Raw genomic sequence first — 25,836 nt, forward strand, 5'->3', positions numbered from 1 at the left:
CATTTTCAGATTTTTTAATAATATTGCATTTTTTTCTCAGCAAATATTGTGATTAGAAAAATTTACTTTACCATAAAAATCCTAGAAGAAAACAGGCAGTAAAATCTTAGGCATTTCTCTTAGCAATAATTTTTTTCTGATATATTGCCTCAGACAAGGGAATAAAATAAATAAATAAATGGTACTCATCATCTAAAAAGCAAAGGAAACCACCAGCAGGATGAAAAGACAGTCCACTGAATGGGAGAACATATTTGCCAATAATATATCTATCTGATAAGGGGTGTATATACAAAATTTATAAAGAATGCAGAGAGCTCAACATCAGAAAAACAAACAATCCAATTAAAAGATGGGCCAAGGAACTGAATAGATACTTCTCCAAAGAGGACATACAGATGGGACATATTAAAAGATAATCAATGTCATTAATCATCAGAGAAATGGAAATTAAAACTACAGTGAGCTATCTCCTCACACCTGTTAGAATGGCTATCATCAGTAAATCAACAAAAATCAGGTGTTGCAAGGATGTGGAGAGAAGGGAACTCTCATGAAGTGTTGGTGAAAATGCATATTGGTGCAGCTACTGTGGAAAAGAGTATGGAGTTTTCTCAAAAAATTAAAAATGGAACTGTTGGATGTCAGAGGAAGGGTGGTGTGAAAGATCCCCTTGAACTTTCAATAGTTGAACATCTGTAACTCAACAAAGAATTCCCTGTTCAACACACAAAATGCCTGAGAGATCCACACATTGAAACATCTAAAGGTAGGTGAGCCAGAACAAATGGAAGAGATGAGAACGTAGAAGGACTGAGATGATCCACAGATGTAGCCTTGCAGCTAGAAGCTCTTGGCGGGGCTCAGCCCGGAGAGGGGAAGAATTCAGTTGTAGTTGGTGCTCCCTTCAGCTAGGAGGAACAACAAGATTTGAAGGAACAAAGTGATTCTTGCAGAAGTGAGCAGTGGGAGCTTCAGCTGAACCCAGAGACATGGGCAAGGACACAACACAAGGGTGGGGCCTCAGTTGTAGGGTGGTGGGATTCCAGAAAGAGGAACAAAGCCATGGAGCCCTGCCATCCCTAGCCTCCCAGAGCTCTCCTCCCTTCCCCCTTTGTATTAGGTTGTGGAGCAAATTATCTGCAACCCACGACCTGCTACTACAGAATCACATTTTACCCCGAGCAAAGGATACACTCTGTGACCTATCCTGGGATGCAGGGGGTACCATGTGGAGGTCTGAGGTTGCCATTACCTGGAGGGCAAAACAACAAAGAAGCTAGCCTGTTCCCAAACCTACCCCACCTCCACACATTTGCAGCATCTGGCTGTGGAGGTTGCACTGGGACTTCACAGAACTAAAATGTTTGTGACTCAGAGCCACCTACTGGAAAATAAAAGAAAGACGGCTTTGTATTAATCTGCTAGAGAAGTACCACTTATACGTAGATGCCTAGAAAGAAGAAATCCATCAAATACTGTGAATAACAGAGGTAGCGAGGCAGCTCAGAAAGAAAATTAATCTCTGGAAAACATACTTGAGGACATGGAAATATGTAGTGTAAATGACAGAGAATGCAGGATTGTGGTTCTGAAAATGCTCAACAAGAAGCGAGAAAATACAGACAGGCAATTTAATGCACTCAGATAACAAACAAAACGAGTGCATTACCAAACAGATTGAAAGTTTAAAAAAGAACCGAACAGAAATTCTGGAGATGAAGAACTCAGTAAAATAGATCAATAATGAACTATTGAGCTCAGGAAATAGAGCTGACCAAATGGTGGAAATAATTATTTATATGGAAGATAGAAATCTAGAAATGATGCTGAGAGAAAATGAGAAAGACTTGAGCATGAAAATATGAAGGAGCTCTACAAGAACTATCTGACTCCATCAGAAAGTACAAGATAAGAGTAATAGGCATACCAGAAGAAGAACAGAGGGAGAAGGGAATGGAGAGTATATTCAAATAGATAGTTGATGCGAAATTCCCAAACATACAGAAAGTGCTACCTTCTCAAATCCAAGAAGCAAACAGAACACCTAGTTACATCAGTCCAAAGAGGCCTTCTCCGAGGCACATTGTATTAAAACTATCAAAAATTAATGACAGACTTCTGGTCAAGAGGGAGGTACAGGTAAACATGCTCAATCTCCTTGTGCAACCATAGATGGAATTACAGTTAGCCATCAAAACAAATAACACCCAAAACCATCATAAAATCGATTTGTATAGAAGTATAACAACCAAGGATATAAAGAAGCTACATTCATCCAGATGGGTAGGAGGGGTGGAGATGCAGAGATAGGCAGAGAGGCATGGAGATGCAGTGTGGTGCAGAGAGGTAGTGGCAGCAGTGGAACAGGCGGTCTCACATTCACACGTAGTAGATAAAAGTCTGGAGGAATATCTTGGGAGTGATTGATTACAGCCCAGGGTTCCAGCACCGGGAAGATAAATCCCCAACTTCTGGCTGTAAAATTCAGTGGGTTGGGTCAGCAGAAGAAACTGTCATTTTCAGGAGATTCTGCTTAAAGGGCTTGCACAATTTTAAAACGTATGCAGACCCACCTCTTCTGGGATTCAGCTCCAGGGCAACTGGAAGGGCACCAGTTGCACAGAGCAAGTGCCAGGCAAAAGTCCAGAAGCCAGGCAGTGGCATTTTCCCCTCTCCAAGCTCTCCCCCAACACAGAGCCACAAAGCACTGTAACGGGTTGCCCCACCCTGGCGATTACCTCAGGTTCTGCCCCATAAAATTTACAGGTGCCTTTTCTGCAACAGGCCATGCTGCTAAGGTAGGGAGTCAAAGCAGCTCTACCTTATGCACAGAAACAAACACAGGAAGGGTGCCAAATTGAGGAGACAAAGAAATATGGCCCAAATGAAAGACCAGAACAACACCCCAGAAAAAGAACTAAAGGAAATGGAGATAACCAAACTATCAGATGCAGAGTTCAAAACACTGGTGATCAGGATGCTCATTGAATACTGCAACAAAATTAAAAAGAACCAGGAAGAAATGAAGGTTACAATAAGCAAAATAAAATCTATAGGGAATCAACAGTGGAGGGGATGCAGCTGGGATTCAAATCAATGATTTGGAACATAAGGAAGAAATAAACATTCAAGCAGAACAGCAAGAAGAAAAAATAAATAAAAATAAGAATAGTATAAGGTGCCTCTGGGACATCATTAAGCGCACCAACATCCAAATCGTAGGGATGCCAGAAGAAGAGGAAGAGCAAGAAATTAAAAACTTACTTGAAAAAATAATGAAAGGAAACTTCCCTAATTTGGTGAAGGAAATAGACATACAAGTCCAGGAAGCACAGAGGGTCCCAAAACAAGTTGGTCCCAAAGAGGAACACACCAAGATACATCATAATTTGAATGCCAAAGGTTAAACATAAAGAGAGAATCTCAAAAGCAGCAAGAGAAAAGCAGAGAGTTACGTACAAAGAAGTTTCCATAAATCTGTCAGCTGATTTCTCAAAAGAAACTTTGCAGGTGAGAAGGGAGTGGCAAGAAGTATTCAAAGTGATAAAAAGCAAGGTCCTACAACCAACTCTACTCAGCAAAGCTATCATTTAGAATGGAAGGGCAGATAAAGTGCTTCCCAGACAAGGTAAAGCTAAAGGAATTCATCATCACCAAACCATTATTACATGCCATGTTAAAGGGACTTATCTAGGAAAAAGAATATCAGAACTATGAACATTAAAATGGCAACAAATTCTCAACTATGAACAACTGAATCTAAAAAAAAATACAAGCAATCAGAACAGGAACAGAATCATAGATATGGAGATCATTGGGAGGGACATCAGCAGGGAGGGGAAGGGAGAATAGAGGAAAAGGTGAAGGAATTAAGAAACATAATTGGTAGGTAAAAAATAGGGAAATGTTAAGAATAGTATAGGAAATGGAGATGCCAAAGAACTTATATGCATGACCCGTGCACATGAACTAAGGGGGCGGAATAGATTGCTGGAGGGAATGGAGAGGGGGAAAGGGGGAAGAATTGGGTCAATTGTAAAAGCATAATTAATAAAATTATTTTAAAAATTAATGACAATTCTCAAGGCAGCCATGGAAAAGAAGAAAGTAACCTATACAGGAAAGCCCTTTAGGTTATCATTGCACTGCTGAGCAGAAACTTTACAAGCCAAAGGAGAATGGAACCAAATAGTCAAACTACTGAAAGAGAAATTACCAGGCAAGAATAATATAATATTTAAAGTTATCTTTTTGTATATGATGGACAAATAAAGACATTTCCAGACATCCAGAAGCTGAGGAAATTTATCACCAGAAGACTTCTATAGCAGGAAATATTCAAGGGAGTTATTCTACCTGAAACAAAGAACAAAATGTCAAAAAACTACCAGTAAGATCACCAACAAACAGCGTAAACAGGGACAATTTGGGACACCAAAAACATAAAAGGGGAGGGTGTAAAGGTCTTAATTTATAAAGCAGGATGGAGATCAGATGTATTCAAAAGAAAAAGGACTACTGTATACATGAAATTTTCTTTTTCATAAACCTGGTGGTTATCACATACAAAGCCTCCCAAACTGAGACACATAGCTTAAGGAAAAGAGGAAATAAGTATGGAATACCATCAAACAAAAACAGCAGATAGAAACAGAAAGGAAAAGATCCAATGGAGGAACAGAGCTACCAGAAAACAACAGACAAAATGGCTGTAGGAAATTCTCATACATCAATAATCACCCTAAATATAAATGGACTGAATTCACCAATAGAGGCACAGATTAGCAGATTGGATCAAAAAACAAAATCCAAGCATATGCTGCCCCCGGGAGACACATCTAAGCTGCAAAGACAAAGTTAGATTCAAAGTGAAAGGTTGAAAATGATTAAGTAAATAACATCCACAGAAAAGTAGGTTTAGCCATACTTTTAAATAACATCCACAGAAAAGTAGGTTTAGCCATACTTTTATCTGCTAAAACAGATTTCAAGAAAACAAAGGTAACAAGAGACAAATATTGACAATTTACGATGATAAAGGGGACACTGCATCAAGAACACATAACACTTGTCAACATTTATGCAGCCAATCAGAGAGCACCAAAATATATAAAGCAACTACCAACACAACTAAAGGGAGAAACAGACAAAAACACAATCATAATTGGGGACCTTAATACTCCATTGATAGCTCTAGATAGATCATTCAAACAGAAAATCAATAATGAAATATAGACTTTAAGTGACGCATTAGAGAGAGCAAGTGGACATAATGGACATTTACAGAACCTTTCATCCTAGAACATCAAATTATACATTCTTCTCCAGTGCACATGGAACAGTCTTAAGTATAGACCTTATTTTGGGTGACAAAACTAGCCTCCTAAAATTCAAGAAGATTGAAATTATACCAAATATATTCTCTGAAAACAATGCTTTGAAACTAGAAATCAACTGTAAAAGGGAAGTAAAGAAACCCACACATATGTGGAGATTAAACAACATGCTACTAAAAAATTAGTGGGTCAAAGAAGAAATAAAAGGTGACACCAAAAGATATAGAGAGACGAATGAGAATGACAGTATGACATATCAAAACTTCTGGGATGCAGTGAGAGCTGTTATAAGAGGGAAGTATATGATCCATCTGAAAGAACTAGAAGAACAAAACCAATCCAAATTCAGTAGAAGAAAGGAAGTAATAAATACTAGAGCAGAATTGAGTGAAATAGAAAACAAAAGACTGTACAAAAAATTAATACAACAAGGAGCTGGTTCTTTGAAAAGATTAATAAAATTGAAAAAATTGGCTGGACTCACTAAGGAAAAAAAAAGACCCATATAAACTTACAAACCAAATCAGAAATGAAAGAGGTGATATTACCACAGACATTTCAGATACACACAGGATGATACTAGGATACTATGAAAGACTATATGCCACCAAATTCAGTAACCTAGAAGAAATGGGTAAGTTCCTAGAAATACATAACCTTCCTAGACTGAACTATGAAGAATTGAAAAATCTAAATAGACTGCTAAACAGTGAAGAAATTGGAACAACCATCAAAAACCTCCCCCAAAATAAATATCCAGGAATGGATGATTTAACCAGCCAATTCTACCAAACATTCAAAGCCAATTTGACAATTATCCTCTCAAATTCTTCCAAAAAATTGAAGAAGAGGTAATACTTCCCAATACATGTTATGAGGCCAACATGACCCTGATTACCCAGATCTGGCAAGGATACCACAAAAAAAGAAAACAACAGACCAATATCTTTGCAAATGTTGCCCTGACTGGTGTGGCTCAGTGTGGATTGAGTACTGGTGTGCAAACCGAAAGGTTGCCAGTTCAATTTCCAGTGAGGGCACATGCCTGGATTCCAGGCCAGGTCCTCAGTTGGGGGCATGCTAGAGGCAACCAGTTGATGTTTCTCTCACTCATTGATGTTTCTCTCCCCTTCTTTCTCCCTCCCTTCCCCTCTGTCTGAAAATAAATAAATAAAATATTTAAAAAGTAAAAAAATAAAGATATAAGAATCCTAAGCTAAATACTAGCAAATTGGATACAACAAAACATTACAAAAATCATACATCAAAATCGAGTTTGGTTCATTGCAGGGGCACAAGGATTGTTTAACATATGCAAATCAATTAATACAATACACCACATTAACAAAACAAAGGATGAAAGTCATAGAATCTTCTTAATAGATGCAGAAAAAGCATTTGATAAGATACAGCATCCATTTGTGACATAAACAATAAAATGGGTATAGAAGGAAAGTACCTCAACATAATGGAGGCCATATATGGCAGACCCTCAGCCAATATCATACTCAGTGGTGAAAAACTGAACACTTTTCCTCTAGAATCAGGAACAAGACAAGGATGTTCATTCATCACTGTTTTTCAGTATACTTCTGGAAGTCCTAGTCAGAGCACTCAAGCAAAAGAAAGAAAGAAAAGGCATCCGGTCAAGAGAAAGAAAGAAAAGGCATCCAGGAAGAAGTAAAAGTGTCACTTTTTGGAAATGACATGATTCTGTTTAAGGACTACACCTTAAAGACTACACCAAAAAGCTATTAGAAACAATAAACAGTAAGGTTTCAGGATCCAAAGTCAATATACAAAAATCCAGTTTTCCTATGTACTAACAATGAAACTTCAGGAAAAGAAATGAAAAAACAATTGTTTTTGCAAGGGGAACCAAAAGAGTTAAAATACCTGGGAATAAACTTAACAGAAGATGTGAGGGACCTATGCACTGAAAATGACAAAGCATTTTTAAAAGAGATTGAGAAGGACACAATGAAATGGGAAGATATTCAATGTTCATGGATTGGAAGAATCAACATAGGTAAAATGGCCATATCACCCAAAGCAATCCATATTGCATTTAATCCCCATCAAAATCTTAATGTCATTTTTTAAAGAACTAGAACAAAAAACATCAGATTTGTATGGAACCACAAAAGACCCCAAATAGTCAGAGCAATCCTGAGAAGAAAGAATGAAGCCGGAGGTATCATACTACCTGACTTCAAATTATACTACAGAGCTATGATAATCAAAACAGCATGGTAGTGGCAAAAACAAACAAACAAACCAGACACACTGACTAGTGGCCCAGAACTGAGAGCCCTGAAATAAAACTACATGTATATATGGGCAATAATTTTTGACAGACAAACCAAAAACACACAATGGAGAAAAGAAGACCTCTTCAATAAATGGTGCTGGAGATTTTCCTGCCACTGGGAAGTTGCACAGAGGTGGAGGCTTGGATGCATTCAAGATTCAGCTCCACCCATAATCCGCTGCCATGGCTGAGGAAGGCATTGCTGCTGGAGGTGTAATGGACATTAATACTGCTTTACAAGATGTGCTGAAGACCACCCTCATCCATGATGGCCTAGCACATGGAATTTGTAAAGCTGCCAAAGCCTTTGTGTGCTTGCATACAACTGTGAATGGGCGTCTATATGTCAAGTTGGTGGCAGCTCTTTGTGCTGAACACCAAATCAACCTAATTAAGGATGACAGCAATAAGAAACTAGGGGTATGGGTAGACCTTTGTAAAATCAACAGAGTGGGGAACACCCCATAAAGTGGTTGGTTGCAGTTCTGTGGTGGTTAAGGACTATGGCAAGGAGTCTCAGGCAAATGATGTCATCAAGGGTACTTCAAATGCAAGACATGAACAAATAAACTCCGCATTTGTTTTTCAAGTGAATAAAAGTGGTGCTTGGAAAATTGGAAAGCCACATGCAAAAGAATGAAACTCAACTATAGTTTGTCCCATGTACAAAAATTAATTCAGAAATTTATCAAAGACCTAAATATATGATCTGAAATAATGAATTACATAGAAGAAAACATAGGTACTAAACTTTTGGACCTTGGTCATAGAGAACATTTTGTGAATTTGACCCCAAAGGCAGGGGAAATTAAAGGCAAAAATAAATGAATAGGACTATATCAAACTAAAAAGCTTCTGCACAGCAAAAGAAGCAGCCAACAAAACAAAAAGGCAAACAACCTAATGGGAGATGATATTTGCAAACAACCATTTCAACAAAGGCTTAATATCCAAAATGTGAGTATATAAAGAACTCATAGAACTCAACACCAAACAAACAATTCAATTAAAAAATGGGCAGAGGACTTGAATAGACACCTCTCTCAAGAAGATATACAAACATCCCACAGATATATGAAAAGCTGTTTTAAGTTCTCTAGCTATTAGGGAAATGCAAATCAAAACCACAACGAGATACCTTCTCTCACCTGTTATAATGGCTATTAACAAGAGAAGTAATAACAAGTGTTGGAGAAGTTATAGAGAAAGGAACCCTCATTCACTACTGTGAGAACGTAAACTGGTATAGCCACTACGGAAAACAGTATGGCAGTTCCTCAAAAAAATAAGAAGTATCTACACAAAATCCTCAAAAACGTATATTGGCAAAGATATATGCACCTCTATGTTTATTGCAGCATTATTCACTGTGGCCAAGACATGGAGACAACCAAAGAAAGTGTCGTTCAGTAGAGGATTGGATGAAAAACATATGGTATATTATGCTATGCATTACTACTTAGCTATATAAAAGGATGAAATACTGCCATTTGTGACAACATGGATGGAACTTGAGAATATTATGCAATGTGAAATAAGTCAGTCAGAAAAAGCTAAGAACCATATGATTTTACTAATATGTAGAATCTAGTGAACAAAATAAACTAATGAACAAAATAGAAACAGACTATAGAGAACAGACTGACTGCTGTCAGAGGGGAGGGGAGTTGAGGGATTGGATGAAAAAGGTGAATGGATTAAGCAAAAACAAAGAGAACTCAGACACAACATTTTGGTGATTACTAGAGGGAAAGAGGGTTGGGGGGAGGTAGAAAAGGGTATAAGGGGGATAAATTGTGATGGAAGGAGACTTGACTTTGGGTGATGAACACATGATACAACATACAGATCATGTATTATAGAATTATAGACCTGAAACCTCTATAATTTTATTAACCTGTATCACTCCAATAAATTCAATTAAGAAAAGAAAATTTTATTCACAGAACAGGACTGTTTGTCCATAATCACACATACACATCACAGCCAAAGCACTCTGTCCACACCTTCAGATCATATGCTACTTAACCTGCACCTGTTTATAAAAAGCTTCCCCAAGTTTTTGCATCTTAAAATCCTGATCCCAAAAAGACATCCTTTTCAGAAGAATCATCCTAACAGATTTTAATGTTAAGCTTGGAAAAAATGTGGCCATTGAATATATTTCTTAGATGATATCTTTCCCTCTACTCACTAAGTCAGAGTGTTTTTTTTCTCTCAATTTATTATTTCAGATGAGTGATAGGAAAAGTCAGATGGTGCCAGAAACTAAGAGGAGGAAAGGGTTATTTCAACCCTTAAGATGATGCAGAAGTAGAGACACTGATAAGTTGTTTTCTGAACAGTCTCGGATAGCAATCTGGACTCCTGGACTCTTTGCCCGTCTTAGTTATTTCCTTTCTTTTATTTACTGGTGATCCAGGTTATAGGGTCAGGGAAAGCATGATTTTTGAGAGACTGCTAACCTTTCCTCCCTAACCAAGAAAGCTCTTCATTGTTTGTGGGTTGGGTGGCTATAGGTTAAGGTAACAGGGCTCAGACAAGTGATACTTCCTTGTGAGATTCTGATAATAAAGCTAGCTCATGGATAAGTTTATGTTAGGTTTCAGGATAGGTTTTAGTAGTTGTATCTCCTATAAGAATTGCCCTGGTAACACCAGGTTACTGAGGGACATAGCTCACTTATTTGATTAAGTCATCGCTTTTATCTTGTGGGCAGTCATAACCTATCTCTATCCATAGTAGCTTTGTTCAGTGCCGATGAGAGCAGAGTCCTGGAATTTTATTTCCCTGTTAGCCTTCTCCTTGTTTTCCTTTGTGTGTGGATTTAAAGCACAAGAAAGTGTTATATGGATTTCTTCTAGTGCCTTTATTTTTCTTCACAGTAACACAAATCTACTTATATAAATCTGTAATCATAACACCAGTTCTCATCAGGCAATGAAATCCTGTTTTCGTAAAACTGTTTCCTTTGAGTATATATTGTTACTAAGTAAATTAGCTCTGTTTTTAGATAGTGTGTAAGGATTATTGTTTGTACATTAATCTGTAGGGTTGAGAGGGATGTTTATTTTAGATTTCAGGTGTCAAGGGAAAAATGTTTCTCTGTGTAAGAACATGACTGCTTAGCATTACCACTTAAGTGGTGAGTTTGTTTTTTGGGACTCCTCGAGTAGAATATAGTAACCACTTAAAACTACCCCAAAGCAGGGCAAAGGTGTTGTTAGTGTTCCAATCCAGGAAAATTGTCAGGTTCTTAGTCCTAGAAGAAAATCACTCAAGTTTTTAACAAGTAGTTATATAATCATGGGCTACGTATAACTTTTCTTTTTAAAAAATACACATTTCTGATGACTAATTTAGTATAAATGATTGGTTTGGGCCTTTTCAAATATGCCTCTCTTGGTAGGTTATATACTCAGGATGCTTATTTTAATACTGTGAAACAGATTTTGTCAAGTAAGGCACGAACTTTTTAAAAATAATCTAGTGAAATTATCCATCATGCTAATGATTATCTTTTTGATGTCTGCCACATCTTGGGTATGTTTTCTCAGCTTTCTCTATTAATTATGTGTTTGTTGCATTCAGAGCATGAAGACTTTTTAACAGTTGCAGAGTCCCTGAAGAAAGAATTTGACAGTCCAGAAACTGCTGACCTAAAGTTTCGAATTGATGGGAAATACATCCATGTCCATAAAGCTGTTTTGAAAATCAGGTATTTTTGCATGAGATAACCTTACTTTCTCTTTATAACATCTGTTTCTTTGTTATTCCATAAATTGAGTACTGATAAGAAACAGCCCTGGCAGTAGAGAGGAAATGGCTCAACTTATTTTTGCAGATAGTATCAATCCACTCATTATTGAAGAGTTTTGCATGCATATGTGTGTGTTCACATGCACACATGTGCCTTTTTGAAAAAGCATAATGTAGTATTTGTCTATATTGTTTTTAAATGAAGGATCTTGTGAATATTTATTTCTAGGATACTTATTTACATGGTCAAAAAACCCCACAAAAGATTGTCAGGGAAAAGTATATATATGAGGTCTGTATGGAAAAAATGCAGCCATTATTAATATGATGAGAACCACATCAGTGTAACCTGGCAGCCAAGGAGAGTGGACTGGAATGCACATGCATAAACAATGACGACTTCACTGTACTATTCAGTGGGGGTGGTAGATGCTGTTGAGTGGGCATGTGTACTGTGTGGCTGTCACATTCAAAATGACTGAGTAGAGCAATGAATCTGCATCCAGTTTTGCATTAAGCTTGAACATTCCTCCACGGAAACTATTTGGATAATTCAGAGGACCACAGCTATGGGCAGCTGGTGTTTGGCAGCTTCATCATGACAAAACTCTTGCTCATGCATCATATCTTGTGCAGAGTTTTTTGGCAAAACATCAAATCACCCAGGTGACTCAGCCTTCCTACAGCCCAGATTTGGTGTCCTGTGACTTCTGGCTTTTCCCAAAACTAAAATCACTTTTGAAAGGGAAGAGATTTCAGACTGTTGATAAGATTTAGGAAATACAACAGAGCAGCTGATGGAGATTCCAACAAAGGGTTTTGCTGAGTGTTTTAAACAGTGGAAGACATGCTGGGAGAAGTGTGTGAGGTCCCAAGTTGCCTACTTTGAAGGGGACTGAAGCGTCATTGTTCTATGTACAGTGTTTCTTATATCTTACTCAATAAATGTCTGAAATAAATGTCTAATAAATTTCATTACATGGCTGGATACTTTCCGGATAGACCCCGTGTGCCTCCTTTTGCTCTTAATTAAAGATTCATTTTTCTCAAGGAGAAAACTCTCATAGTCAGGAATGCTGGTCTTCTGGCCTGGGGGACATCTAATTCCCAATTAAAGAAAAGTTCATTAGCTATATGTCAGGAGTTCTTTGTATAAATGTGATGGAACTTTTTATTTATTAGTTTGGACTGTTCACTGATGTTGCCATTACAGAGAAAGAGTCACATGAAGTCAGACAATTGAGAATTAAACTGGACATTTACAAGTCTTTTTATAAATTAGTTAAAAACCTATTTACAAAATAACTTGTTTAAGGGAATTGAAAAACTCTATGCCATTCATTACTTAAGGGAATAAATATCTGCACCAAAATATTAATTGAAAAATGAACTGGAAATGTTTCTGTTGGCGAACCTGTGGACAACCAGGCTATTCCTTTTGTGTATAGTTTTCTGACCCATTTTTATCTATTATTCCTTGCTTAGACATCCATTTCTTTTTACTTCTCAGATGAAGTAATTTCTTAGGTAAGTGGAGCCATTCTTCTGGTATTCTCAATGAAGTTTGAAAACATTTCATGTTTATTTATACTGTATCTCATTTTAGAAGGATTTAAAAAGATGATTTTTAAAAAAATTATAAAGTATGTCATACTTTCAGAAATCTAATATTCAGAAATCAGTTCCTCATACAGGTGGAGTTATACATGTTAATACAATACAAAAAGACCCAGTTAGGTTTCTTGATATCATGGCTATCCTAGTGAATGTGTTTTATAAAAATACACTAGTAACAGGCTTGGAAGGAGAGGAAATGGAACAGGGCAAAGTAAAAAAAGCCAAAATAGGAAGTGATGGCCATTTTGAAAATGAGTCAGAAAAAGAAGGAAAATTGTTGTGTAAGATAATAGAGCAATAATCAGTTTAACTATAATCCGGTTAACATTTAAAACAGTTTTAAAAGTATGCTGATTGCATAAAACAACAGAAAACCAAATGAGTCTTTGAATGTGTTACTTTATAGTGATAAGTTTGAACTCTTTATTTCTGAATTTCCTTTAATATCATTGTTTAAAATGCATTTCTTTTAAAAAACAAGTGAGCAAAAAGTCTTTATATGAGTGGGGACTGCCATATAGAAACAGTAGCACTGCAGAAGTGCTAGGTTTTCCTAGGCTCTACATATAATTCTTAATATATCATAGGAGGTACTCATCAAAAATGACAATGTGTGTAAATGGTAAATATAAAAATCCTTGCACATGGAATCTTTTTTTAGGGTGCTAGTTAAAGATTCATGATCCTGGTGTGTGCAAAGCCAAATATAGTAGTTAAAGATACCTGTAATACATGTTTATTATATTCCATCAACTTAATTGACTTTTGCTGTTATATTTTAGGTGTGAGCACTTTCGATCCATGTTCCATTCTTATTGGAATGAGGATATGAAAGAAGTGATAGAAATAGACCAGTTTTCTTACCCAGTGTATCGTGCCTTTCTCCAATTCCTCTACACAGACACAGTTGACCTACCGCCTGAAGATGCTATAGGTACTTCAGCCACATTGGGAGTGGCCAGATCACATGGTCAGAAATATATCTCCTCTTCTTCTTATGGTATTGAAATATGAAAAGTTTCAGATTCATTGGCTTTTGTGTGGTTTTTAAAAATATTTGAAATAATATCTTTAAAAATAACATTGTATGGTTGTGGTTAATAATTATGGACATAGTTTATGACTGTGGACTTATTTTAATTTTCTAAAGTTGAATTATAATTTCATAATGGATTTAGCATGCCATTTTGGAAACAAAATGAGGGGGGAAATTTCATTTTTTTCCTTTCTTTGTACCATAATAAAAATTGTATAAAGCGAGTATAGGGAGAGGTATGTTTGGGAGGTCAGGGAGGTAGAAAGTAACAAAGAGAACTTATTTAATAAACTCTGAGTATTATTCATTAAGAAACTTCTACTGAATTACCTGCATAACTCTGTGCATCAATTAAATATATATATATATATAAAAATTATAGAAAATTATCATAAAATTTATTAAAATGTCTATACTTTTAGGCCTTTTGGATTTGGCAACATCTTACTGTGAAAACAGACTGAAAAAGCTTTGTCAGCGCATTATCAAGCGGGGAATCACTGTGGAGAATGCCTTTTCATTATTCTCTGCTGCAGTCAGATATGATGCAGAGGTAATGTAAAACCACAAACAGGAACTCAAACCACTCTTAACTACCCATGTGCTCCTTTCTCTCCTTTTTCTCACTGAGATAAGGACTGTGATGAGTAACTTCCCTTCTATTTAGGAAATCAGTGAAGTGACTGATCCCTGAACAGTGAAATCTGGTCTTGCTTCTTCATTCTCTGTTCATTGTTTCAAAAATGATTATTCCTCTACTTTCATTTTTAACTAAGATAAGAAACTGAGGTCCCAGCAGCTGTACTGCAGGTTGGAATATGAAGTGCACACACCTAATTGGACTAACAAACAGCATAGTTTAGTTCATCAAGGTCAGCATTTATGTATTTTTTAAGACCCACTTTGCTGTCTCCCCTGCTATCCTATCATTAGCCATGGATGCCATATGGTTTATATCTGTGCATGCTCTGAAATTCTGTCATTGTCTAATTATAACACATTATTCATGTGTGAACTTGGTCTGGACTCTTCTTTGTTTTGCACTGGATTGGATTCTTTTGGGATTCATGGATTTATAGAGAGTCTGTGAATGAAAGGGCTTTTGGGAATCTGAAATTTTATGTGCATTTTCTTTTCTTTTTTTCTTTTCTCTCTCTCTTTTTTTTTAGAGAGAGAGAAAGAAACATCAATTCGTTGTTTCACTTATTTATGCATTCATTGGTTGATTTTTATGTGTGCTCTGATTGGGAATTGAACTCTCAACCTGGGTGTATCAGGACAACGCTCCAACCAACTGAGCTACCCGGCCAGGGCCTTATGTGCATTTTTTTGAAGTTAAGAACCAAAGCATCATCAGATTGCATGCTCCTCATGAGCAGGAACTGGATCTTATTCATCTGCATACCCTACAGTGCCTGGCACATAGTAGGTTGGGGATGATAAATGTTTGTTGAACCACCTGAAGGGAGCTTTAGGCTGTATGGTTGATTTTACAAATTCATAGGGAATAACAGATAGATAGCAGTAGTTTTGGAGTTCAAGATGTCTAGTTAGTATATTCACCCTAAACGGCAGAATTTGTCTGTGCTTACAAGTATTTTGTCATCCCATGATGAGATAATACCTGGTATCAGGGAATTTACCAAACATTGCAAAGATCTGCACTGTGGCCTTGCAGATGGGTGGAGGACAGCCTTCATTTTTATGCAGTTAGGGATCGAAGTGGACCATTATGTCTTCTATTTTCAAATGTATCCTATTTTTATTTGAAATTATGATTATAAATATTTGATAAGGTCAAATATAAGTGACTTTCTCTGTAGCCCTTTCAACAGATGGAATAATGATCAAAGGATATTTGTTTTTAAAGATTTAATTTATATACTTTTTTAGAGAGGGGTGGGGAGGGAGAAAGAAAGAGAGCGAAACATCAGTGTGTGGTTGCCTCTCACATGCCCCCTATTTTGGAACCTGGCCCGCAACCCAGGCATGTGCCCTGACTGGGAATCAAACCAGTGACCATTTGGTTTTCAGGCCAGCACTCAATCCACTGAGCCACACCAGCTAGAGCCAAAGGATATTTCTAATAGAAAATAGAAGTATAGTTTTTTCTCCTTCCCTTTGATACCATGAGATTCTTTATGGGAAATGCTATTTATTTTTTTTTTCTTTTTATTGAATTAATTGGGGGTGATACTGGTTAACAAAATGAAACTGGTTTCAGGTGCACAGTTCCACAACATGTCATCTGTACATTGTATTGTGTGTTCACCACCCCAAGTCAAGTCATCTTCTATCACCATTTATACCCCCATGCCCTCCTATACCTACCCCAGCTCTGCCTCTGGCAGTCACCCCACCGTTGTCTGAATGAGTTTTTCTCTTTGTTTTTCCTTTCAGCTCAATCACTCCACCTCCCCACCTGGCCCCCGAACCTTCCAACCCTCCATTCCGACAGCTATCAGTCTTCTCTCTATAAGTCTGTCTCTATGTTGCTTGTTCCTGTTGTTCATTAGATTCCACATATGAGTGAAATCATATGGTAATTGTCTTTCTATTACTATCTTATTTCACTTAGTATCTTGCTGTCCAGGTCCATCCATGCTGTTGCAATGGGTAAGATTGCCTTCTACTTTATGGCCAAGTAGTATTCCATTGTGTAAATGTACCACAGCTTTTTTTGTCCACTCATCTATTGGTGGGTACTTGGGCTGCTTCCAAATCTTGGCTGTTGTAAATAATGCTGCAATGAACACAGGTGTGCATATATTCTTTAAATTAGTGTTTCAGATTTCTTAAGATAAATTCACAGAAGTGGAATCACTGGGTCACCAGGCAGTACTATTTTTAATTTTTTGAGGTAATTCCATACTGCTTCCACAGTGGCTGCACCAGTCTGCATTCCCACCAACAGTACTGAGGGTTACCTTTTCTCCACATCCTTGCCAACACTTATTTGTTGATTTATTGATGATAGCTACTTCTGACAGGTGTGAGGTGATATCTCACTCTGGTTTTAATTTGCAAGAAATGTATCTATTTCTTTAGACTTAATGTACACCCTATGATATAATTTTAAGTTGGCCAGTGCCTTCTCTCTCCAACTGGTGATTGATTTTAGAATCTTTTCTGTGTTTCTCTATATTCCTTCTCACTGCTAGTGAGTTCCAAATTCTTGGGATGGGATGTTCCTGGCTAAAACCACCTGGACAGAGACAAACATCTTGGCTGTAGTAGCTGGAAACTTCTTCCTCACTTCCAGCTAATGTGTACCTCAGAAAGTTTACAGAAAAAGTCTTATGTCAGCTGATCATTTCCTTGATTCGTTTTCTTTTTTTTTCATTTTCAGCATAAACACATTAAAAACTTTCTGTTATTTGAGACCACAAATGCATGTGGTCCCTCAGAGTCTACTACAATATGGGCATATACTTAGTATTCAAAAATATCAAGTTAAAAGAATAAATGAATAATACATTTGAAACACCTAGTCACAAAGGTGTGCTTATTAAAAAACTTGAAAAAAACCCTGCCAATACAACACATTTAATATAAAAAATTAGAAAATAGAAGGCAAAAATTAAAAATCACTTCTTTTGATGATTTTGTTTTGTTTTTAATATATTTTATTGATTATGCTATTACAGTTGTCCCATTTCCCCCCTTTATTCCCCTCCACCCTGCACACCACCTCCCACCCACATTTGCCCCCTTTAGTTTAAGTCCATGGGTCGTACATATAAATTCTTTAGCTTCTACATTTCCTATACTATTCTATCTTCCCTCTGTTTTCTACCTACCATTTATGCTACTTATTCTCTGTTACCTTTTTCCCCTCTCTCCCCCTCCCACTTCCCCACGGATAATCCTCCATGTGATTTCCATTTCTGTGATTCTGTTCCTATTCTAGTTGTTTGCTTAGTTTGTTTTTGTTTTTTTAGGTTAAGTTGTTAATAGCTATGAGTTTGTTGTCATTTTACTGTTCATATTTTTTATCTTTTTCTTAGGTAAGTCCCTTTAACACTTCATATAATAAGGGCTGGCTGATGATGAACTCCTTTAACTTGACCTTATCTGGGAAGCACTTTTATCTGCCCATCCATTCTGAATGATAGCTTTGCTGGATAGAATGATCTTGGATGTAGGTCCTTGCCTTTCATGACTTGGAATACTTCTTTCAAGCCCCTTCTTGCCTGTAAGGTCTCTTTTGAGAAATCAGCTGACAGTCTTATGGGAACTCCTTTGTAGGTAACTGTGTCCTTATCCCTTGCTGCTTCTAAGATTTTCTCCTTCTGTTTAATCTTCAGTAATGTAATTATGATGTGCCTTGGTGTGTTTGTCCTTGGGTCCAGCTTCTTTGAGACTCTCTGAGCTTCCTGGACTTCCTGGAAGTCTATTTCCTTTGCCAGATTAGGGAAGTTCTCCTTCATTATTTGTTCAAATAAGTTTTCAATTTCTTGTTCTTCCTCTTCTCCTTCTGATACCCCTATGATTCAGATGTTGGGACTTTTAAAGTTGTCCCAGATGTTCCTCAGCCTCTCCTCATTTTTTTGAATTCTTGTTTCTTCATTCTGTTCTGGTTGAATGTTTGTTTCGTCCTTCTGTTCCAAACCATTTATCTGAGTCCTGGTTTCCTTCCCATCACTGCTGGTTCCCTGTACATTTTCCTATATTTCACTTTTCATAGCCTTCATTTTTTTCCTCTAATTTGCAACCATATTCAACCAATTCTGTGAGCTTCCTGATTACCAAGGTTTTGAACTGTGCATCTGTTAGGTTGGCTATCTCTTGGTCGCTTAGTTGTATTTTTCCTGGAGCTTTGATCTGTTCTTGCATTTGGGCCTTTTTTTTTTTTGGTCTTGGTGGGCCTGTTACATAGTAAGGGGTAAAGCCTTAGGTTTTCACCAGGGAGGGGCAACCCAGGTGGCTGCGTTGTGATGCTTGATGTGGGGGAGGGGTCCGAGAGGGAACAGTGCTGCTTGCTCTGCTCTCTGCTGGTTTTCAGTAACTTCCCCTGCTACCCACAATCAAGTTGGGCCCTTCTGGTGCTGATTCATGGGTGGGTGGGTTTGTGTACATTCTAGAACCCTGTGAGTCTCTCCAACAAGCTCTCCTGTAGGGCTGGGAGTTTCTCCCGCCACCTCAACCCTCACAGGTTTTTTCAGTTAGAGGTTTTAAGGCTTTATTTCCCCGCATTGGCACCCTGGGTTGCCCGGTCTGTCTCATGTGAATGTGGAACCTCCCTGTCCACCAGCTGCAGCCTTGCCCACCCAGATCCTACAGTCTCCACCTTGCTGTGAGTCCTCTCTGCCCGGCTGCCCGTCTCCGCCCCTCCTACCGGTCTGGAGGAATTATTAAACTCTTTGGTTGTTGGACTTCCATACAGTTTGATTTCCCGGCAGTTCTGGTAGATTTTTGTTTTTAAATTTGTTGTTGGCCTTCTTTTGGTTGTGTGAGGAGGCATAGTGTGTCTACCTATGCCTCCATCTTGGCCAAATGGCTCTTTTTTGGTTTTGATAAGTTATATATTGACTAATGTACTGTTAGATTTTATTTTCTTAATGCTATCAAATGTAGTAAGTGAATAAATGAAGTCTTTATAATATAAAAATAAAACCCACTTACTATATCTGTTAGTTGATAGGAAGCTACTACTCAGCCACTTGACATTAACTGCACAAACATTATTTTCAGGACATTAACTTGGGGATACTAGATGACTTTTCCTTCATTCTGTGGGTTGAAATGCTAGGAGATGGAGACTACCTGCTTCTCACATTTCTTCCCTTTTCTATAAATGTTATTGTTGTTCCTCCAAACCTCCTTTGACAAGATAATTTTGAAGCAAATATACACACATAAAAGCAACAAAAATGTATTGATCAATATTTATGAAGAATTTTGAAAGTAGCTAACTCTTGTGGAGCCCTTGCCAAACTGTCTAAATTTTAACAAAGTAAAAAGGGACTTGGAGAAGAAGTACTTAAATAATTCTAGCACAAATCTAAATAAATATTGACATCAAGGGAGAAAATGTAGTAAAATATTGTCTCAGGATAGTTTTGTGTCACGTAAAAATTTTGAAATGCTTCTATTTATACTGCTTCAGTAAATTTTTGTTTTCACTGTATATTTGAACTTTAGGAGAAACAGTTGGGAAGAATTATTTGTTTAACCAGATTGAATTACTTTCCAGAAAATTCTACTTGTTAAGCAATTTATGTCTTAGAATTTTGTTTTTGTTGGTAAGCCATAAATATGAACCCAGAAATCTAATCCCAAAATTGGTTTGGGATGTGATATTGGGAAACTTTATGCTGAAGTCAGATAGAGCATTTTTTATTCTTTCTGAGGGCCAAATTAAAAGTTATATATGATCAGTAGATTGTAAACTATTTTTTTGAGTAACGAGAGAAAGCACCTTTATTTTTTCCATATTGTTAGATATTTAACTACATTCTAAAAAACAAAACACACTTCAATCTGGGCTATTTTGTACTTGATATAAAATGAATTCTAGACTTATAGTTTTGGGCGTTTCCTGTTACAATCATTGTAACAAGTTTAGACAGAGGTGTGATTCACCATATTTTGCCATCTGAATGTGTCTCAAGGTTGGCTTGTGACACGGAATAACAACTTGTTTTCAGAGTATGTATAATGACTGAAATAATTAAATCGAATGTATAAAAATTTGGAATGATGGTACTTCCTTTTGACCTGGCAAGTCCACTCCTGGGATTATACCCTAAGAATCCTGAAACACCAATTCAAAAGGACCTATGAACCCCTATGTTCATAGCAGCATTATTTATAATAGCCAAGTGCCAGAAACAGCCTAAGTGCCTATGAGTAAATGAATGGATCAAAAAACCTTGGTACATTTACACAATGGAATACTACACAGTAGAAAGAAAGAAGAAACTCCTACTCTTTGTGACAGCATGGATGGAATTGGAGAATATTATGCTAAGTGAGATAAACCAGTCAGTGAAAGACAAATACCAAATGATCTCACCTATAAGAGGAACTTAACCAACAAAACAAACAAATGAGCAAAATAGAACCAGAGGCATGGAAACAAAGAATAGATTGACAGTTAACACAGGAGAGGGGGGTAAGGATGGAAAGAAGGGGAGTAGTCAAGGAACATGTGTGAATGACCCATGGGAAAGGACAACAGGGTGGGGATTGACTGTGGGAGCAAGGGGTGGGATGGGCAGAGGAGAACAAAGGGGGAAAATTGGGACAACTATAATAGAACAACAATAAAATACTTAATTAAAAGTTTTGGTGTTAAATTATAAATTACTTCAGAATAGCAGTTTTTAATTTTCATCTTCCTTAATTACAAATATTTTACACTGTTTGCTTCAGAACCCCTTTCTAATAATTTCACCACAAATTGTCATAAACATGGCCTTTAGTTTCTAAAATACCAACAACACCATGTTAGACCTTGAATCTCCCACTTCCTCATTCCATGGGCCTTGAGAAAACTCTTTCATCCTGTCATGAATTTTATTCATCTGTTGGTCAAATGATCATTCTTGTCCTTCTTGGAAATGTTTTATTTAAAGCCCAGCAGTCCTGTTATAGTTCACATATCAGTTGGCTAAGAGTTGCATTTTCTTTTATAGGCAGTTGACGATCTGTTCATTTGAAGAATGAGGTGAACAGATCATGGAGGTTCTTACAGTATTTCAGAATTATCAGAAGGATGTTTATCTAATTCACACATCAGAGCAAACTGCATCAGCGCACTGGTTGTTGTGTGAATCAGCTTGGCTTTGCCAGTTTCAAATTCATGCAAACAAACTTGAGGATTCCAGTTTTCTCTCTCTTCAAGTAGGTTCAGTGCTTTCTTTTCCATAGATCTGCCTTCACCAAGGTTCAGTTACTTATTTAAACAATGGATATTTAGATTATTTTCAGCATTCTCTAGTTAGACTTTTAATGTTTGAAACTGTTAAACATTGTTGAATACTGAGAAATCGCACAAACTGAAACTAGTTGAAGGGGAAGGGAAGCCAGTTTGATGTATTTTTACTGATATGTAAACTGATTTGTAATTAGAAGTGCCATTTGTATTTTTATACTATACAAAAATGTTCTTAAAGTTTATGCTTGAGGTAATCTGTAATTAGTACACTGAAAGAAAACTCATTTCTCATACATACTACAAAGATCTTGTATTCCAAATTAGTCAACACAGAAGTGATAAGGCTTTACAGTGCTAGAATTTACTGCACTCTTCTTTCTCTTTGAATTTGAAATTATGTAATTAAAAGTTAATTTTTAAAGATCCTTATCTGATAGATTACATGGTTTGGAGAACTTTCTTGCTTATGGCTGGCTATTTCTTCCTAAATTATGTGTAAATAAACTAGTTTTCTGTTGTTGATAAATAAGATTAAAGTATGACTTATTTTCCCTGTGGAATCTAATTTAGTTGCTAGAGCTATTTATTAACCCTTGAGTTATGATACCAAGAAAAGTGCTTTTTCTTTACTAATAATGTGAGAGAAAATGTTTTATATAATTTAACACAGAGCTTTCAGCTGTACATTTATTCTGCCCACTGGGAATCTCTTATTAAAAATATTGATCCAGAGATATGTTAACATTTTAATGTATTTTGCATTATCTATAAAATAAAACTGCAGCAGCTGGCTGATACAGATTAAATGGGGTTTATCTCCTACTAGTTACATACCTTCAAGGGGTGGGGGCATCTTTCAGCTAGGAACGGAGGGACCCTTAGGATAAAGAAGTCCAGGTTTTCAGTGGCCTGCACTGAGAAAGAAAAAAGGTGTGTGTCCATATGTTTGTGTGGGCCCTTCCCCACTCTGCCTAAAATTCTTCTCTCATGGTGGCTGGAAATGTGAAACCAAGAACCAAGACTGTGCAGTTTAAATGTCGAGTTCCTGGTTTGATAGAACCCTGAGTACCTTCACTAGATCCAGCCACATAATCACGCTATTTGAGGTAGGCGCTTTTACTGGGACTTGTTTTATATACTTAGTCTTTATATATATTCTGGGTACCTACTTGATTTAATAAATATATGTTCCAACATACAAAGGAACAAACAGCATTATAGTAGAGTCTTGCTGGGGATGACAGGATGTATTAGCTAGGCAGAAACAGATTTTTAAATTTTCCTGGTTTACCACTTGTATATGTCACTTTCTTGAATGTTGGTAGTTGGTGATTACCATTTGTCGGACTGAAAAAATCTGTGATTATCCTTTTTCATATTAACCATCTGAGAAATTGAAGTTGTGTGGAAGGTATGGAAGTTGTGTATTATTATCGAAGGTATTTTTATTTAGGAGAGCATGAAAGTGAAATTTTTTAAAATATGTCCGTCACTTTAGGTTAACTACACCTCCTCATCACTCTTCTATTTCTTATAGTCTTCTCTTCTTTAATCTAAATAACCCACATCTTAATTCTTTTCTCTGACTTCTTGAATGTGGTAAAACATACCATATGGACTAAAGTTGCTTTCAGCTTTTTAAAATAATCTCTTTAAGTATGACTAGACTATGTGATAACCATGAGGAAACTTCCCCTTATAGATGGTGTGTGCATGTGGGTATGTTTTGAAGTCAGATGAGATAGGGGACCTATTGCTTTTATTGTGTTGCTCTTAAATAGTACGTATTTTTGACATACTTGTCACTTGTTTGCCTAATTTGAGGTGTTTCGACTCAACTGTCTTTTCTGGGGGAGGGCAAGATCCTTGGGGTGAGGGATTTGGAGACAAGTAATTCAATCAAAGTTAATTAAAAAAAGGCCTTTTCTTGTTTTTATTTTTGTTGTGTGTGTCCAGGATTTAGAAGAATTCTGCTTTAAGTTTTGCATCAATCATTTGACAGAAGTTACACAGACTGCAGCATTTTGGCAAATGGATGGCCCTCTGCTTAAGGAATTCATTGCTAAAGCCAGTAAATGTGGAGCCTTTAAGAACTGAAGCCAAGGCTGCTGGGTTTTGTGTGAGTCCTCTGAGACATTAGTGATGGTGTGTCCTTTGTGTTCCACTGGTGATATAATTCTGCAGATAAAAAACCATCAGGTTGTTTTTTTTATATCTGAGACACAGTTCTCTGTGAAGGAATATATGAAGGATGTGCGTCTTTTCTTGAACCTACTGTAAACAATTCTTGTTTCCAGAAACATATATTTTAAATGTGACTATAGGTTTGACTGGAACATTGTAAAGGCTGAAAGTTTTAACTGGTTATTTCTTTGTTTTTTATTAGGGGAATTTCTGAACTTGGAAAGGGGAAGTTTGTGACAATTTTCCTGGCTCATATACCAACAACCCTTTTGACACTAGGAGTCGGGATAGTTTGTGAATTGTGAGGTAGACATAAAGGCCCCACCATGAATTAAAGATGCCAACGTTGGAGCTTGTTGAAGTATTGCATTAGTTGCTAGTTCGACTGCCTTAACTGTGAAGGAATAGTTGAGATCTTTTGAGGCTTTTATTTGTGTTTGCACTATTGATGGCCTTTTTCTTAATGGTATATGGAAATAATATTCAGTTTAGTGTGAGATAAATCTATTGAAATAATAATTATGTAAAAATGAATTTCTAGGTTAGCTAAGATTTCTCTTAAGACTTAAGCACATAAAGAGTAGTAATTTAAAACTGTCCATAAAAAGTTGATGAGAGACAAAGGTAAATATTTTATAAAATTAGAATCTCCACTATTACTTAATGATGTTTTATTAAAACTTGAGAATTCAAGTTTAAATTGCCCCTCACATATACCTTTTCCTCTCTAAGTGCCAATCGTAAGAGGAAAAATAATGACATTCAATATATTCTTGCCTCCTTAATTATGGCTGTTAAATCATCAGGTCTGCTATGTCTGGACTTCATGGAATTTGTTTTATATCTTATCTAGGCCAAATCCATCACTAATTTGCTTATTTGAAACTTTGCTAGCTTTAACTTTTGATTTTCCTCTCCTTTTAACTGTGTTAGGTCTAATATTTAGCACAATTAAACCTTGAAAAGTGAACAACATTATGGTTTTTTGGTTGTTTTGGGGAGGGGTCTGGCTGTGAAGTGTTATTTGGTAGGTAAGAATATTCGACTCTTGAGTTTTATATGTGTCTGTTGAGTTTGTTTTATGAACAAAGCTTTGTCTGCCCTCTGGCCTACACTCATTTCCATTTGTGGGAGCTTAGTAAACTCTTTCCTGCTTAGAATGCCATCCCATCTGAACTTGGAGCCTACATACATTTTCATAGTAAAATTAACAAGAAGGTGAAGATATGCAGCAGTTACTTTTAGTGGTATATTTAAGTGTGTGTGGTGGTGGGGGGGAGTGAAGGCCCAAAGATAAGTATTCACTGATAGATGAAATATATACAAACCTAGAAGTCCCAGCCAGCCCCCTTTTCTTTGACCATGTTGCAAGTGATTAAAGCCCAGTGATCAGAATTATTTCTGCACATGAAAGAATTTTTCATACTGGTTAATACACATTAATTTACTAGTTATGATGCATAGTGTTTGTAACAATCACTGTTCTATAGGCTTATGATCTGGACAAAACAAAAACTTTAGTATGTTTACTATTACTCTTGAAACAAGAAATTTATAAAAAGCACAGATTAAAGTACTAGGTCCATTTCCATACATAGTTCATTCAGTCAATAAATATTTACTGAGTTCCTAATATAGGTGAAGAACTACTTCTTATATTACTAAGTAATTTGTATGAATGTGTATGTAGTAAAGTATTTCAAAATTA

General features: G+C 36.7%; 1 protein-coding gene and 1 pseudogene across 15 annotated transcripts in view; both read left to right on the top strand.

The window, feature by feature from the left end:
* The window catches only part of RCBTB1 (RCC1 and BTB domain containing protein 1), a 70,016-nt gene extending 44,180 nt beyond the window's left edge, over positions 1 to 25,836 (top strand). For 13 of the 15 annotated variants that reach the window (XM_045202701.3, XM_053916559.2, XM_053916564.2 and 10 more), the window contains 4 exons: positions 11,242 to 11,368; positions 13,809 to 14,026; positions 14,485 to 14,615; positions 23,901 to 25,836. In XM_045202701.3, the coding sequence (XP_045058636.1) occupies positions 11,242 to 11,368; positions 13,809 to 14,026; positions 14,485 to 14,615; positions 23,901 to 24,041 (617 nt within the window). In that variant the 3' untranslated portion in view covers positions 24,042 to 25,836. Of the gene's footprint in view, positions 1 to 11,241; positions 11,369 to 13,808; positions 14,027 to 14,484; positions 14,616 to 23,900 lie in introns of those variants that run through there. The other 2 variants (XM_053916567.2, XM_053916569.2) reach the window with 2 other exon arrangements.
* LOC112313518 (small ribosomal subunit protein eS12-like) lies at positions 7,834 to 8,211 on the top strand (annotated as a pseudogene).

This window comes from Desmodus rotundus, chromosome 13 (genome assembly GCF_022682495.2).
Source record: "Desmodus rotundus isolate HL8 chromosome 13, HLdesRot8A.1, whole genome shotgun sequence".
Lineage (NCBI taxonomy): Eukaryota > Metazoa > Chordata > Mammalia > Chiroptera > Phyllostomidae > Desmodus > Desmodus rotundus.